Below are 12,973 nucleotides of genomic sequence, written 5' to 3'. Positions count from 1 at the left end.
GTGATCTGGTTGCAGGATGTGCGAGTTTTCTGCGAGGAGGGCAGAGCAGTGCGCTTGAGGTAAAGGCCATGAGGACAACACTCTTGCTGTCATTTGAACTGTTGAACGCATTTGGTTCCAAACAATCTTTAACACGAGAATCATTTTTTTATAAAGCAAAAGAAAATATCTTAAAACCATAGAAAAAGACAATTTGAATATTGCCACAAGTGATATTAATTATTTGTAATTTAACTAAATTAAATTGTGTATTTTATTTCGAAAAATAGAGCAGATACACATTTTAAAATCGTGTCTTAAAATGTGTGTGTTTGTGTCCGTCAGTGGAACATGGCTAACGGTGGAGACCAGTTCGGTCTTCCAGATCGTCCAGACTCGGACTGTGTGGATTCCCCAAAAGAGAAACAGGAGATCAACGCCTTTGCTCTTAACTCACCCTCTTCTGCCCAGGCTGGCTCCACACACCAGGTCAGAGCTTCACTCGGTTTTATATTTTTAAATGTAAAAAGTGAGTAAATCCGGGTAATTGTTGCCACATCACAGCCCCAGGGGACTTATTTTCAATCCAAACGTATTCAATCTACAATTCATTGTATGTTTTATTAAATAGAGACAATATATATAAGTTGGTTGAATACATTACATGCATTATTTTTTATGTATCAATGTGTACTTAATCATTTTAAATTGTACAAACAAATTGAAGAATTGAAAAAGATTACACTGGTATCAAAAGGAAACGCAGAATATATGACGTTATTGGGAATGATTGGAGGATCATCTGCTCCCCAAATTTGACATTTTGTCTCGTTCCCGAAGCGCAGTTTTGAATGGTGGAAGCTTTTTTTTTAGGTGATTGATGAGATTGTTGTTGTCATTTTGTGTGTTCTTCATGCTTGTGTTTCTGCTGTAGGGGATGGAAGGAATTAAAGTTTTTCTCCACGATAGAGAACTTTGGACCAAGTTTGACGAAGTGGGGACTGAGATGATTATCACAAAAGCTGGAAGGTAAAAGCCAAAAATAACAATTTAATATTCATTGTTTAATGGTCCCAAGCTATGTAATATAATTTATTTTGGATGAAATGCTTTTGATCATAACTCGGATTGACTTTTTATTGTGCAGGAGGATGTTCCCCAGTTATAAAGTGAAGGTGACAGGACTCAACCCCAAAACAAAATACATCCTGTTGATGGATATTGTGCCTGCAGATGACCACCGTTACAAATTTGCGGACAACAAATGGTCGGTATTTCATTTTTATTAACTAAAATGTTTGCTAATAAAATACAGCTAAATAAATGTCATTTTTATCATTAGAGATGGGATCTGTTTCAGGGTTGGATCATTTAGCAGTGCGACCTTTTCGTTCATCATATATTTTGTAATGTCGTTTTTTTTAATTAAAAAATAAAATAACTCCCCTTGAATGTATTTTTCTCCATTCATTTGAAAGATATTGAATAATATTTTATTAAAATTACAATTCAAATAATACATTTATTCACACCATAACAATATACATTTGAATATCAAGAAAATTGCCACATTCTGTTTAATTAACCAACTATTTTTAACGCCAGCAGTATTAACGGTAAACAGCGAGTGCATAGTTTGTTCATTTATTATTTAAATTATGAAATACCATTTAGGTTCTAATTATATTTTTGCATTGTTAATTTCCGATGTTCAAGGCGTTTGTAAAAAAAAATAACAACACATTAACATTGAAGTTTTAATTAAAATATTATATATTAAAAGTGGCATTCGTTATTCTCAAACAAACTGATTGAATTGTAAAGATGGAATAAAGGGGGAATAATAGCTATATTGATACATCGCGTTCCACAAATCCATCGGAAGGCCTCAATCCGAACATACGAACAGAAAAAAGATTTTCAATATGATTGTGAAAAACAAGCTGCGGATCCAAACAAAGCTATCGCGGGTCATGATGGCGGTCAAGCCTCCGCGCTGCTGCGCGGAAAGGTCGCGTCCCTCGTGTAGACGGCTGGCCTACTTCCCCGTGTTTCCCCCCGTGTCTGCCCGCCGGTTACATCTCAGAATGAAGGGTTCACCGGGCGGACAGAGCGGATTAGAGTCTTTCATTCAGCTCCATGTTGTGCTACAGGGGGGTGGGGGGGGGGATCCGAACACACGACGATTACAAATCTGTGCACCGATTCACGACGATCTGTGTGTGTGTGTGTGTGTGTGTGTGTGGAGTGACATAGAGACGTGTAGCTGCCACGTATGCACCTAAAACTGAAATATAATATATACATGAAATATATAATATAATTCACAAAGATCAGAAATAGATTTTAAACTAAAAATAACACTAGAATATTGATCTTAAACGCTCGATTTTATCGATAATTCAATAATTAAGTATTGTTGTTATACGCTTATTATTTGTTGTTACTAGATAACATTATGTTTTATAAGATATGAATAATGAGTTGATTTTTTTTAAATTTAATATACATTAATGAGTATTTTAAAGTGTAAAAGAAACATAATATTCGCATGGATGGTCCACTCTTAATAATTTATTAAAATGGTAACCAATACATTTTATTATCGTCCACAAAGCTATAACGCTGCTGTCATCTTGTTTTTCCGATTCAAATTCAAGAGAATCATTAGTAAAGAAAAAAACTACTTGGATTATATATAAGAAAACATTATCAATTTCAGTTAAAAAAAAATCGAGAATCTTTTATTTCTTGTTAGAATGTCAACAAATTAGTTAAAATACATTTCTAAAATAACACAACGTGATAGATATAGACACCATTATAACGCTGACGTTTCTGTTGGGACAAAGTTAGACAAAAACTCAATGTAAATGTTTTGGGAAAGTAACACGCGCATGCGCTATACTGACATTTATAGTCATTATTTTAAATCCTCTCGGTTCTATAATATTTCACTAACCCGTACTACTATCTCTACTAGTGACTATTTTGAATTATTTGGATTTAAAATAAAAAGCGTAAACAACCCAATATTAACGTAACAAGTAAACTGTTGCTATGAACTATTTCCAAATCATAAATCAATAAATATATTTTACTTAAGAATCTAAACAAACATACTATTAATTAGAAAAATCCGGCTGAATTGCGTTTTCGTAATTATAAAATAAAGTTTAGGAAACATTTTCTTTTTTTTTTTACAAAGAACTTTGAACGCACCTCCACTCAAAACTTAAAGATCTCTTAAACGTTTTTAATTTGAGTCATACTTTTATTATGCAAATTTGGAACGTGTTTGTTTTGCTATAATTACATCATAGCTTTTAAACTCAAACGTTTAAAAACGTTGTTTAAACGATTGGATAATTGTTTTGTTTTTCTTTTCAGTTAAATATAATTTATTGGTGGAAAACACGGATTTAAATTTGATATCGAAACAAAAATGAATCAATTCACGAATATTAGGATCGAATAAATATAGGGTAAACATAAGTAAATATTGATAAGCATTAAAAACAAAAAAACAAGAGCACTAAAATCGGCAAAAAATAAATAAATAAATAAAACTTGTCATCCGGTCGCTAGCATGAAACCTAGCATGTGTGTGATCTCGCTGCACTTTTGACTTCCGGTTTATTATTATATTATATATATATAAATATCGAGCGACACAAACTTTTGGGAGAACCCTAAAACTACAATTCGACACAGAAGAGCCACGAAATGTTAACGTAGTCCATCAGAAATATCACCTATTCTTCCTCTCTTGTGGTCCAGGTCGGTGACGGGGAAAGCGGAACCAGCGATGCCCGGCAGGCTCTACGTTCACCCGGACTCACCGGCCACCGGCGCTCACTGGAGCCGCCAGCTCGTCTCTTTCCAGAAGCTCAAACTCACCAATAACCACCTGGATCCATTCGGACATGTAAGACTACACCACCCTACTCCTTAAACTCCTATATAATGTCGGATTGTTTGTCATAACTCTTGACTGACTGTAAAGTATGAAACCCCATCAAACTGTCCTCTTTTGGTCGTTTAAAATACAAAGTGGGCGAATTTTGAGTGGTTGTTTTTAATTCAACAAGAGTGATCACACTCACCATAGCCACAGGTTCAAAGAGAGAGAGGAAAACCCTGGAGCTCATAAAGCTCACTGTCCTGAATTAAAAGTCCCTCTAAATCACCATAACAGCCTCCACACTGCACCACTGTTGTCTCCGGCCAAACATCAACCCACACGACACTCCAGACACTGAAGGATATCAACAGTGGTCACATTTAAAAACTCATCCCCCCCGTGGATAAACTAGTGTTTTCTCTAGAAAGGTCAGTGATTTAATTACAAGCTCAAGACTTTATAGGGAAGATTTTTTTTTTCTAAAATTCAACATTAACTCAAAGATCTCATGAATGTTCCATAATATCTGAGGAAATACGAAGCAACATGGCCGACTCATTATCTGTGACCACACGTGAATATATATCCCTGAACAGGGCTTGAGTAAAAACAAGTAATACCAGGTGTTATCGCCATCGTTACTTCTTCGCATGACATAAATCATTTAAAATCTTTCTCATGTGTAGATCGCACATCTTTCTCAAAACCCTCTCAAGAGTCTGACCTCCAGTCCAGATCAGCTCCGCTGGTGGGAACATGACAGGTCTGTCAGTCTCACCCTCTCAATCTCCCCCGTCCTCCCCCTCCCTCCCCTCTCGCAACAGATAATACTGAACTCCATGCACAAATACCAACCCCGACTCCACATCGTCAAGGCGGACGAGAACAACGGGTTCGGCTCCAAGAACACGGCCTTCTGCACTCACGTCTTCCCGGAGACGGCCTTCATCGCCGTCACGTCCTACCAGAACCACAAGGTGACAATTACACATTGTCATGGACACCCTGAAGTATCCTGAGATGTTCATGTTGAAGGACGACCCCCCCCTTGATTCAATTACTCTATAATTGCTAACGTGTTAAGAGATGCCTTTAGTTGCACATGCACACCCTTAAAAAACGTGTAAGTAATTTAGTAAGTCATTTTTATTTGTATAGCGCTTTTCCAGACCAGGGTCACAAAGCGCTCAAACAATCAAAACAATATTCAATAAAGTATACATTTTAAAGATCAAGATAAAACTGATAACACAACAGGAGTTCCAGAAAATCAAGGAAAAGCCTGCAGTTTTTATAATATTTGACATGTTTACAAATATTTGGTTCATTGGGGCGAAGGACACGAAAAGCAAATAAGATGCAAATTGGCCTTTTTTTCGGGTTACAAATCCCAGTTTGCAATGAGAGAATCAACGTGGGTGTTTTTCGGGGGTGAATGTGCATCTGTGTGTAATGATCTGTCTCCTTCCCTTGATCTTGTTGATGACACCCAAGAAGGATGACTGCCGGAATGTTCCGAGTTTTTTTTTTTGGTGCATCAAATAAGAAACAGACTAAATGTTTGTTTATACGAGAAGATCAAGATATCGTTTAACAACTTGAAAGTGTATTCAAATTTAAAAAAAAAGTTTCAAAGGTGTAACTAATGTAAAGATAAACATCAGATTATTTACTAAAAAAAAGTAGCTGTTAACGTAATTTCTAACAAAATGAAAATTGGGGATTTTTTTCTCAAGTGCTTGATTAAAGCGACAGATCTTTAGGCTAATTTATTTTTTCCCTGAGCAAAGCAAAGATTGAAATGTTTTGAGTTGACAGTTTAAAATACAGCTTTCGGGATCACCGAGGTTGTGTTTAATGACACGCGTGGATGCATGTGTTGCCACTGGTTATTTGGCTGTAAAAAAAAAAGGGAGACATGACTTAAAGCTGGTGAAACTGTCACAGAGAACTAGAGATCTTCTCATTCAGTGTGTGATCAATAATGCAGGCTCAGCCCCCCCTGAAATGTAGTGACGTCTCACTTCATTTTTCAATCGTCTTTTACATATTTAATATGAAAGTCGATCCTTGTGAGAAACCTTTACATTTTAGGTTAGAAGATTAAAAATTAAATCATGTTGCTTTGATGCAATTGATACATTTTATTTGATAGTTTTAACCACTTTGCCATATCGCCTGGGATTTAAATTGTTTTAAAATTTAAAATCAATTGCAAAAAATATGTACTGTATCATCATTTAAACTAGCTAGCTTTAGCTATTAGCAATTTAGCTAGCTTTTTAGCTTAGCAGCACAACCAATTAAAGTTAAAACAATTTGTTTAGAGCCAGGATTGCAACTAACATCTGTGTACCGAAATACACTAAAAGTACTAGAACTAGTAAATCAGTCACTAGAGAGAGAAATATTAGTCAAAGTGATGTTAATAAAAGATGTCCGCTTGTTTATAAGGAGCAATAACGCATGTTCACTGTGGACGTTATCGGTCTCGGGGCCGGCTCTTCAAAGTTTGTTTAATCCTGACCCGATGTCACATCTGCAGTCTCCTCACCAGCTGTGTGATGGACACGCCCTTAAGCAGAATGTTAATTCTTTCAAAACACACAAAAGGTTTCCCTCTCCATGACATCACCGGGAAGAACTTGGGAACCCGGAGATCAAAGCCAGACTTCTAAAAGCTTTGGCCTGGAACCCTTAAACCTGGTGACTGTTTGGGTAAACAGTTTACTTGGAGTCAGCTGGCGAGAAGACACTCCACTCTGTCAGTGAATGTGAAAGCGTGACCGTTGCGTTCAATCTTTTCCAGATCACGCAGCTGAAGATCGAGAACAACCCGTTCGCCAAAGGCTTCAGAGGCAGCGACGATAATGAGCTTCATCGAATGGCCAAGTTACAAAGGTGAGCCCCTTTATAAAACCTACTCGCTGCTGCCCCTAGTGTCTCCTTCCACTCTATGATGGTGCGCATATGGTAGACGACATGGCCAAGTGTGTGCGTGTCCATGAGCGTGCACATGTGTGTGTGTGTGAGACAAGTGCTGAAGGGTCTCAGACACTGTCACCTGAAGCATACAAGCTGAGCATCCCCCCAAACTACGTCTCAGTCCCCTCTCATCATCATCTGTCACCATCTGCACCATTTGGACTTTGGCTATTTGTTGAGTTAAATATGACATTTCAAGACTTTATTTGGACATTTTTTTCACTCAAGAAGTGTTCATGTGGTCACAGTTTTTCAAATTAAAGCCATTTCTTGATGTTGATTTTTACAGATTTAAAATGCATGGGAATGTGTAGAAAAATCATGTAAATATCAAATAATAATCAAATTAAATTTTTAATATAGTTTCCCTTTTACATTTTAAACTTGAAAATCTTAATAGCAAAGCAGTTAAAGCTAATTTTAAGCTAGCTATGTTTGTCCAGCTTGTTTTTACTTAAAAATAAAAATACTGGTGGTCTTTTTTCCCACGTTGAGTTCAATCATAATATTTAAAAGAGTATAAATAAAAAGATGGGTTTACTTTAAATGTGACGTCCAACTTCAAGATAAAACCATCTAAAAATGAATGTTCTTTCAAAAAGTTCCTTCACTAGTGTTAGATTTTCATGAACTGGCTTGTGGGCCATATCTGGTTCTTTGACAGTGTAAAGTAAAGTGAAATTCAATAAATATAAATGGAATAAAATGAGGGGAATACATTAAAATATAAATATTAAAGCTTATATCTCGTACTTGTTTAAAACTATATATTATTCCTGATTGGTGTGTTTTAAACATTTTTCAAATATTGTTTGTGTTTATACGTATATATTTTTTGTCAAATTTAAATTCCATAAATTCACAATTTTTTTTTTAATCATTACATTTATAACTTTAGGTTTATCATGTATTTGCTAACAATTAAAACAATTTTTTTTCTTAATTTTAATCCAATTTTTTTTTTTTAGCACTTAAGTTTTACATAAGATATTTGTATTTAAACTCATAATAATAGTGTCAGGAAGTGGTCATTTGGATATTTAAATTGTTATTATCTACCTACTAATAAAAACTATCATTGTTTTACTGTAGATAGAAATATGGTTGAAGAATCACTGGAGCTTTTCAAAGTCGTTGCAATAACCGCTCATCATCCGTCGATCTGACGGTGTCGTGAAAAGTGTGGCACTGTAGTCGCGAAAAGTGGTCGTACATCATTTTTTCTCTCTCACTGTAAATCGTACAGAAGAAGACGAGGCGGCGAGCGAGGAGGGAGAGGGGGGAGATATGAACACAGCAGCCTTGTGTTATTGTGCTTGTAGACAGGAGAGAAAAGGAGAGGAGTGGATCCAAAGTGACACATGGATAGATGTTTATTTTTAGAGAGGCAAATTATCTCACAGCCACCGCGCTTGTGTGTGTGTGTGTGCGGCCGCATGTGTGTGTCACCATCTCGGCGCGAGCTGGGGAGATGTGGCCTGCTGTCCCCTGCACTAGCAAAGAGTTCACCAAGAGGCCAGTGTGCACAGAGCTAGATCAGAGCTGAAGGCATGGAGGGCGGGCGGGCACACTTGAAACGAGGGCCGACGAAAAAACACGAGCTATTTAGTTAAACGCGTCTGTTTACGTCGCTCGTACTCGAGCCGGTGGTATTATTTGTAAACAACCCTTTTCTGCAGTAAGGATTATCCGGTGGTGCCCCGGAGCAACGTCCGCCAGAGAACCTGCTCCACCGGGAGTCCGTTTAACAGCGAGATTCACGGCCTTCAGGGATCCCCCGAGACCGCCGGGTCACCCTACAGCTGCGATAATGGTCTGAGCAGCCCTCAGGAGGTCCTGGGCGCCTCGGTCCACTACAACCTTCCCTCGCTTCACCTGCAGCACGGCCAGCAGCCACAGCTCTACCACTGCAGCAGGAGGAAAGGTACGACTCTTGTGTGCGTCTAAGTTATTGTTCAAGGGTTCTAGGTCACAAAAGTTTCTCCGTGACAATTTTTTCATTAAGATGCAGCGTTGAGCTAAAATCTTGGCTCGCAAACGTGAGAAGCGTAGCCACGATTTAGTCGCACTGTCATGAGTGTAATAAATGTAATTAAAGAGCTGTAAATATGTACGACGGTCGTCAACGCTAATGTGTTTAGTTTGCCGTGCGCATGCAAAAGTTGAAATGAGTTGAAAACATCAAAGCTTGGATTGTTTGGTGAAAACAATTCTAAATTAAAAACTGTCACAAGAAATATCATATTCATATTCAAATTCGTATCTAGAAACAAATATGACAACCATGTCATTTTAAGGACGCACTAATATTCCTGCATTGCATTAAAAATAATAAAACTTGAGTTCAATACAGATTTTTCACCTTTTTATTGTGACTCAGGGGTCAGATGTCAACCCATTTAAACCCTATAAGGATTTAAAAATAGCTGATAATAGTCAGAACAGGGATGGGTATAATTCGTTATTTTTCTTTTAACTAAGAAAAAATACTTTTATTTTTGAAAGAAAATGTATTTTATCACAGGCATCATTTTAATAAAAGTGATAGTAATTTTGAATATAGGTTAAAAGTGTAGATTTACATTTACATTGACATATGGATTTTCGTAACAAAAACAATTCAATTTGTGGTAGGTGATCTTCAAAACGTTGCATTTTTAATCCAGCCCTGTCTATTCATAATTTTGCCATAATCTGATTGAGATTGGAAGTCATCGAGGCAAGAAGGGATTTTTAGCAGCACAGTGAACCCTCGCCATTATATGACTTCTATTATAAAGTTGTGTATATGTTACCAACAGATCATATTAAACATAACCACAAACAATGGAATGCAGTAATTACCATAACAACTTTACTCATGGTGCCGACAAAACAGTGAACTCCCATAAAACCTTTCTACACAACGCTCTATTGAGTGACGGCTCATCGGTCCCTTCAGTGCTGTATTTAAATGACACGTCTATGTTGCTTCGTTAAAAGTGATCGACAGCTGTGATTGGTTGGCTGGGCGGCAAAGCATTACCGGAGCTATCCGTTCAATGTTACTAAGAGGTTTGTTGAGAGGAATGGTGCCTCATAGGCAATGTTGAGTTTGTACATTCAAATTAGTCCATTTTGTTATTTAAAAAGAAGTGAAAAATGTAATTGTCACTACTACCTTATTTCATTTACTGTGGGGGGATTTCATAACTTAACCCCTGCAATGATTGAGGGACCACTGTATAGGAAATAATGGTTCCAGGCCAAAATAATATTTTTGTTTAAACCATTTTGATTCTTTAAAAAACATTTAAAATGCATTTTAACATTAAGAACGAAGCCTCGTGGTTTTACAACTTTCTGTTAGTCAAATTGAAAATAAGGATTAACCAGATTCCTCCTCTCTGCTCCTCAGTGTCAGACAACTGTCCGTCAGTGAACCAGCAGCATCCTTACAAGAAAGCCTTCTCTGGAAGTTCTCCGAGTGAAGGCGAACCGTACTACCATCCCTCCCACTATCCTCCCCCACCACCGCCCAGCCTCAACAATCCAGCCCTGGGCCTCTCTGACTCCCCCTACAGCTCAGACATGGGACAGCGGCAGGCCTGCATGTTTGCCGCGTCGGAGAGCCGACTGGAGGAACTCAGCTGCGCGTCCTGGTCATACTCCTGCCCGCTCCCCTCCGCCATGACCCCCATGGAGCCTTACCCGGCCTTCGCCACCCACCCGGCCTACAGCTCCAGCCCCCAGGGCTCACGTCTCAGCACCATCGCCCACCAGAGTCCGTCACCTCTGGGGGAGCCCGTCGCTCACGACCCCTACCAGAGCCAGAGCTCCGAACAGGTCCACGGCCGACAGCTGAGCCCACCCGTCCGGGAGTTTCCTCGGTTCGCCTCCAACGTGTCTCCGCCTCTGTACCACACGCTAGAGTCGCACACCCAGATCAGATGCGGGGTCCCCGAATGGAGCGCGGCGTCTTAACCGGACACGACTGAGACGCAGACTTTCATACAGTATATGTGATCCATTTGTGCGGTCAAGTGGTCTCCTCTCTTTTTAACGTCCCTCCCTTCTGCAGAAAAAAAAAACTGAACATGGAAATCAAAAGATTTAAAAAAAAAAAACTGCACAATCGCGAGATGATCCTTGTTTTCTTTGCACTTCCATCTGACCAGCTGAGAATTTATTTTTCTCTCTCTGTGACTCCAGAATTATGAAGGATGTAAAGTCACACAGCTCACATTTGATGCCCAAAAATAATCTCTCCGAGAGGACCCCTTGGGAGACGTTTTTTTTTTTCCCCTCTCTCTTTAGGGAAACTAAGCTGAGTCTCAGCTCCGAATTAAAGCATGAGTTTGTGTGCGCTCTTGTGAATGTGTGTGAGTGGCCCACGTCAGCTCGGCTCAAGAACGCTATGAGTTAATTTCCACTGAGACGGTAGTAGCTGCAGGCGCTGGAGCGTCGAGATAAACAGTTTGTTTAGACCACGCTACAGGCTGAAGGACCTGTAAACACTGATTCAACTGCATTCTGGGTAAATGCTCAACTCAGCGTCACGCATCTGTCACCGTTGTCCTCTCGGTCACCCCCCCCACGTTCGACCAATCGGCTCGACCCGTCCGCGGAAGGGCCGGCGAATGAGCACCTGACTTTCATTTAGTCCCAGCTGACCGGCCACATGTATAGCGTGTGCGTGTCGGCCATGAATAATTCATGAGTCCGGCGTACGAGTCGACATGCGAGGGTTGCTCAGCAAAAATTGTGAGAAAAAAAAGGGCAAGTAAAGGATGTTTGATCCAGCGAAAGTGTGTGACTTAAAATTTTTAAAAAAGCATTGTGAGATTTTTTTTAGTTTTTGTATTTGGTTGAAAATGTTTTATATGCAGTAACAAGTCAATTTAACCCAACTGTTTGATTCCCTAATATGCATTTGTTTGTGTGTGTGTGTGTGTGTGTGAATATCAGTGTGTGCCTGTGAGAGTTTTCTTTTTTTTTTAATTGTGTTTTATAGAATTGTCCCTGCTCATAGTATTTATGACTCTAGATTTGTAAAAAGACTAGTTGGTGGTAACTTGTGAAACAAGACGCTATTGTTCCCAGTTTGTCTTCAGCCCCCGATTTTCATCCGGTGATACATAGTCGTGGCATCGAAACTGTTCTGTTCTATGGAAAAATAAAGACAGATGTATATATGAAATATGGAATAAATTTCAGAGGATTTTCATAGAGAATCACTTTATTTGTGTGAACGCTGCCATAGATGGTAACATTTGTGTTATAACTCCAGTATTAATCTGTTGATACAACGATTTTAAATCAGATTATAAGGTTTATTAAACATGTTCTTTCTCACGCGTAGACTGGAATTTTATCATTTTTATCTTAATTCTCACTTCTCTCTATGTGGGTAACACTCTTGCTTTATTTAAACTTGGTGCTTTAAGCAGATGAAAACCCAAGTCTCTGCCACTAAATGTCAGGTCAGGATTGCCAAAGGTCCAGATGAGGGTCAAGAAACATCCCGTTATTTAATTGCTTACTTGCCTTTATCATAAGATGATATGCTGGAGGCTAGCAAGAATATTTAACCACATCATTTAAAACTAGGACCCAACCACCCCTCCCCCCCCCAAAAAAAAGGCCAAACTTCAGATCATAAAAATTAAATGTCAAACAATATAATACTCGTAATACGTCTGCAAGTTAATGATCCCATATATAATTTTATAAATAATAGTTTTTTCTCTTTTTTGCTAGTTTACAGCTGTATTTTAAGAGTAATGGATCTTCAAGAGTCACAGATGTATGTTTCCTTTAGAAGAATTCTGGTCTTTATTCAAAATAAAATACTTTTTTTTAGACACTAATAATAAATACAACATTTATCAAATTATAATACTTTCCTCATATGAGGCCAGGAAATGGCTTAGAGTCTGATCCTGGACCTCTGATCCCATGGTTGGGGACCACAAATATAAAAACATGCACTGAAATGTCAATGCTTACAAAGTTGAGCAAGAGAATTTGCAGTAAAGAAGAAAGAAACTTCCTATTTACTGTTAGTACTTTTACCAGACTACCCTTTCTGCTGACAGAATTTGACTTGCACATTTTAATTTACCT

At 38.4% G+C, this 12,973-nt stretch overlaps 1 protein-coding gene across 1 annotated transcript; it reads left to right on the top strand.

Annotated features, from left to right (window-relative positions):
* On the top strand, positions 1-11,053 carry LOC148087992 (T-box transcription factor TBX5-A-like). Its single transcript, XM_087793674.1, has 9 exons — positions 1-59; positions 325-468; positions 914-1,008; positions 1,127-1,246; positions 3,760-3,907; positions 4,708-4,860; positions 6,693-6,784; positions 8,548-8,792; positions 10,266-11,053. The coding sequence occupies exons 2-9, from the start codon at positions 331-333 to the stop codon at positions 10,829-10,831; spliced, it is 1,557 nt and encodes a 518-aa protein (XP_087649800.1). The 5' UTR covers positions 1-59; positions 325-330; the 3' UTR covers positions 10,832-11,053.
* Positions 11,054-12,973: the final 1,920 nt, after the last annotated feature.

This window comes from Callionymus lyra, chromosome 1 (assembly GCF_982586985.1).
Source record: "Callionymus lyra chromosome 1, fCalLyr1.hap1.1, whole genome shotgun sequence".
NCBI classification, from domain to species: Eukaryota; Metazoa; Chordata; class Actinopteri; order Syngnathiformes; family Callionymidae; genus Callionymus; species Callionymus lyra.
The sequence above is the reverse complement of the archived record's forward strand: the minus strand, read 5'-3'. Positions and strand labels throughout refer to the sequence as shown.

Bases quoted from the DNA above. Each gene is read 5' to 3' on its own strand.
- LOC148087992 (XM_087793674.1), top strand. From the start codon at position 331: ATGGCTAACGGTGGAGACCAGTTCGGTCTTCCAGATCGTCCAGACTCG. The intron at 1,009-1,126 runs GTAAAAGCCAAA...TTTATTGTGCAG, and splicing joins ATTATCACAAAAGCTGGAAG to GAGGATGTTCCCCAGTTATA. The intron at 3,908-4,707 runs GTAAGACTACAC...CTCTCGCAACAG, and splicing joins ACCTGGATCCATTCGGACAT to ATAATACTGAACTCCATGCA.